Here is a 4,551-nt window from a genome sequence, read left to right as displayed (position 1 = left end):
AAAAAAAGTTCATTTTTCCTATTAGCCTCCTCCCTCCTCCCCCCAACCCCGCCACCGCCGCCCCGCCATGGGTCTTCCCATCTGTACCTTTTCCAAAAGCCACATGGAAAGTTGACCTCTCACCTGTACAAAGAGGGGTGAAGGCCCAGGATGACCTGAGTGAGGATCTGAGCGTTCTCCCGAGACCTCCGACCCAGAGCCCAGAAGCCACTGCCATCACTGTACTGATCAAGTCCTAATGTCACTGAATGTGCTGATCCCAGGGGCCTAGGGGGCATCTCTAATTGAGAAGGGTGACTGGAGTTTTGACATTTTTACTAGAAGAATCTGTACTGTTATGAGTCGGGAGCAGATGCTTAGCTCACCTTATCCTTTGGTACGAGAGGGGACAAGCCAGCCATACTGCTGACTGATTTAATCCTGATGTTTCCAAAAAGAACAGAACGTTGCCGGCGGCTCCACAATGGTTTCTGCCGTCTCCTTGGAGCTTCTCAGAACTAAACTGTAAATCACATATCCCGGTGAAATCCATGTGCTCTCCGCTCCGGGGCATGAGGACTGTTTGTACTCAGCAGCAGTAAATCCTCCCAAGAGTGGATTTGGACTTTCAGGAGGTATGATGTTTGGTGTGTTGTCAGATAACAATGCACAGAGCCAACCGCAGTGCTTTGATCTCTAAACAATGTTAAACCTCACAAAGGCCCCCCCCCTTCCCCTGGGATTGTCTCCCAGGCTTCGGGGTGCAATAGATTGTTCTTAAAGTTCCAGAGTATGGAAGAATTTCCTGGCCACCAGCCCCAGAGCCATGTTGAAGCCCCTCTTAATATTGCTCCGATATATTCTCTCCATTTAAATAATCAATACTGTCAACGCTGGGGTTTCCAGAGACCAATATTAAAAGCACAGTTTATTTTTGTAGTAACAAAAGGGAATCCAAGCAGCAACCAAAAAGCAAAAAGAAGTGCCACTTATTATTACTCACAAAACACCATAATTGGCCGTTAGTGTGATCAGCAAATTACACTTACTCCACCTTCACTGAGCATGAGTCTGGGGGTGGCATGAGTTGTGTTAAGCCAACCAACTACTCCTTCTTCCCCTTCTCTATCATCCCCATGGCTTCACAAGATAGCGTGTAGCTTGGCTTACAGAAGACACGAACATGATGTTCTGTTTTAATTTATTTATTTAATTTTATTTTTGGCTGCGCTGGGTCTTCGGTGCTGCGTGCGGCCTTTCTCTAGTTGCGGGGAGCAGGGGCTACTCTTTGTTGTGCGCAGGCTTCTTGTTGCGGAGCACGGGCTCTAGGTGCACGGGCTTCAGTAGTTGTGGCACGCAGGCTCAGTAGTTGTGGCGCACGGGCTTAGTTGCCCCACGGCATGTGGGATCTTCCCAGGCCAGGGATCGAGCCGGTGTCTCCTGCATTGGCAGGCGGATTCTCAACCACTGCACCACCAGGGAAGTCCCAAACATGATGTTTTTTGAATGAATAAGTAAATAGCTAAAATACCACTGCACATCTATTAGATGACCCAAATCCAAACCACTGACAACACCAACTGCTGGCGAAAATGTGGAGCAAGAGGTACTCACACTCACTGCTGGTGGGATGCAAAATGGTGCAGCCACTTTGGAAGACGGTTTGGCAGATTCTTACAAAACTAAACATGCTTTTATCATACGGTCCAGCAACTGCACTCCTTGGCGTTTACCCAAAAAAGTTGAAACTTTATGTCCACACAAAAACTTGCCTACAGGTGTTTATAGCAGCTTTATTCATAATTGCCAAAACTTGGAAGTAACTAAGATGTCCTTTAGTAGGTGAATGGATCAATAAACTGTGGCACATCCAGATGGTGGAATATTATCAGTGCAAAAAAAAATAAAAACTATCAAGGCTTGAGAAGACATGGAGGAACCTGAAATGCACATTACTAAGTAAAAGAAACCAATCTGAAACGACTACATACTGTACGATTTCAACTCTATGACATTCTGGAAAAGGCAAAACTACGGAGAAAGTAAAAAGATCAGTAGTTACCAGGGGTTGGAGTAGGGAAATAGTTGAATAGGCATAACACAGAATTTTTAGGGCAGTGAAAATACTCTGTATAATACCATACATAATGAAAGATACCTGTCGTTATATATTTGTCCAAACCCATAGAATGTAAACTGTGGACTTAGCCTGATAATGATGTGTCAATGTGGGTTCATCGACTGCAATGCATGTGCCACCTGGTGCTGGACGTTGATATTGGGGAAGCTGTGGGAGGGACAGGGGAGCGGGGGGGGGGGCAGCATATGGGAACTCTGCAATTTCAGCTCAATTTTGCTGTGAGCCTAAACATGCTCTAAAAAATAAAATCTTATTTTTAAAAAAGGAAATGAGATAGTTAAAATAAGGCTAAATCAGAGCTTGTTTGCTCTGGTATTGGGCTGGGTCTTATAATGGCAGTATCTGGTTAATGGATTGGTGTTTGGGGTGACCAGAGGGAAATTCACAGGGCGAATGTGTAATATGGAAGGATATCCACGTCCCATAACGCATTCTCTGGGTCCCAGAGAAGGATAAGAGAGTGGCGATGGTTAGACTTAATGCATCCCCAAAGGACCCAAGGGTCACGTCCCCCTTGCATCTGGTAGGGCAATAGCAACATTGGAGTATAGGTTGGGGTTTTCAAGGGAGGCCTGAGAACTAGTGCCCCCTGATGTTGATTGAAGGGTACAAACCTGCAGTTATCAGATGAATAAGATCTGGGGATCTAACATACAGCATGGTGGTTATCGTTAATAATGTTGTGTTATAGACTTGAAAACTGTTCAGAGAATAAATCTAAAATCTTCTTGCCACAAAAAAGAAATGATAATTATGTGATGTGATGAAGGTGTTACCTAATGCTACAGCGGTAATCATTTTGTAATATATGTACACCAAATCAACACTTGGCACACATTAAACTTACACAATGATATATGTCAATTATATCTCAGTAAAGCAGGAACAAAAAGGAACTAGTACACCCTCTGCCTGCCCAAAGTCTGAATCAACTGATAAATAAGACAAGGGGCTAAGTAAGGCAGGTGGTAGTGAATATCACCTTCATTACCGTTAAAGCTGATACTGGAGAATGTGGCTTATATCTGAAGGCCCTGGGCCTCCTAATGTTGAACCACAGAATTAGAAAGACTTGGGCATCCAGGCACCTACAGCACAAGAAACTGCTAGCCTCTGGTTGTGGGAGCAGGGCCTGTACCACTAAGCTACCAGTACAAGGCCCAGAGCAGTTGAGAACACATGTTCTTTCCACCTGGCTGGCTTCCAAGAGTGAGAGAGGAGGTGGCAGGGCTAGACATGCCCAGTCACCCTTCTAGAATCATCAGTCAGGTAAGTCACTCCACCTCCGCAAAGTTGAGTGACTGAATGGTGGAGAGTGGCCAGGAACGTCCCTCTGTATGAAAGCACTTGTCTGGGGTGGGGGAAAAATAATTCCTTTCCTAAACTGCAAAATACAGACAAGATGATGAGAATAGCATGTCGCCTCCTGCAGAAATCCTAGAGGTTACATTTATCCCATTCTTCTTTGTTTCAGATATATTGAGCATTACTTGGAGGAGTTCTTAACATCTGCTAATAAGTACTTCATGGTTGGCCACAGAGTCATATTTTACATCATGGTGGATGATATCTCCAGGATGCCTTTGATAGAGCTGGGTCCTCTGCGTTCCTTCAAAGTGTTTGAGATCAGGCCTGAGAAGAGGTGGCAGGACATCAGCATGATGCGCATGAAGACCATCGGGGAGCACATTGTGGCCCACATCCAGCATGAGGTCGACTTCCTCTTCTGCATGGATGTGGACCAGGTCTTCCAAGACACCTTTGGGCTGGAGACCCTGGGTCAGTCAGTGGCTCAGCTGCAGGCCTGGTGGTACAAGGCAGATCCTGACGAGTTCACCTACGAGAGGCGGAAAGAGTCCGCAGCATACATTCCGTTTGGCCAGGGGGATTTTTATTACCATGCGGCCATTTTTGGGGGAACACCCACTCAGGTCCTAAACATCACCCAGGAGTGCTTCAGGGGAATCCTCCAGGACAAGAAAAATGACATAGAAGCCGAGTGGCATGATGAAAGCCATCTAAACAAGTATTTCCTTCTCAACAAACCCAGTAAAATCTTATCCCCAGAATACTGCTGGGATTATCATATAGGCCTGCCTTCAGATATTAAGCTTGTCAAGGTATCTTGGCAGACAAAAGAATATAGTTTGGTTAGAAATAACGTCTGACTTTAAATTGTGCCGGTAGGTTTCTGAATTTGAGAGAGTATTATTCTGGCTACTTCTTCAGAAAAGTAACACTTAATTTTAACTTAAAAAAAAATACTAACAAAACACCAACACAGCAAGTACATATTATTCCTCCTTGCAACTTCAAGCCTTGTAACATGGGAGAATGAACCTATGGTAATCAGATGTAAGTTCCTAGTGATTTCTTATCTTTTCTGGGTTGGGGGGGTTACACTATCAGCTAAACCCAAAAAAAAAAAAAAA

The 4,551-nt window shown here is 44.8% G+C and overlaps 1 protein-coding gene across 3 annotated transcripts in view; it reads left to right on the top strand.

The window, feature by feature from the left end:
• The window catches only part of GGTA1 (glycoprotein alpha-galactosyltransferase 1 (inactive)), a 65,745-nt gene extending 61,210 nt beyond the window's left edge, over positions 1 to 4,535 (top strand). Inside the window, exon 9 of one of the 3 annotated variants that reach the window (XM_007468352.1) lies at positions 3,594 to 4,535. In XM_007468352.1, coding sequence (XP_007468414.1) covers positions 3,594 to 4,287 — 694 coding nt within the window. In that variant the 3' untranslated portion in view covers positions 4,288 to 4,535. The remainder of the gene's footprint in view (positions 1 to 3,593) is intronic. The other 2 variants (XM_007468353.1, XM_007468351.1) reach the window with 2 other exon arrangements.
• The last annotated feature ends 16 nt before the right edge of the window (positions 4,536 to 4,551 follow it).

The sequence above is a fragment of the Lipotes vexillifer genome, unplaced genomic scaffold, assembly GCF_000442215.2.
Source record: "Lipotes vexillifer unplaced genomic scaffold, Lipotes_vexillifer_v1.1 scaffold1285, whole genome shotgun sequence".
NCBI lineage: Eukaryota > Metazoa > Chordata > Mammalia > Artiodactyla > Lipotidae > Lipotes > Lipotes vexillifer.
The sequence above is the reverse complement of the archived record's forward strand: the minus strand, read 5'-3'. Positions and strand labels throughout refer to the sequence as shown.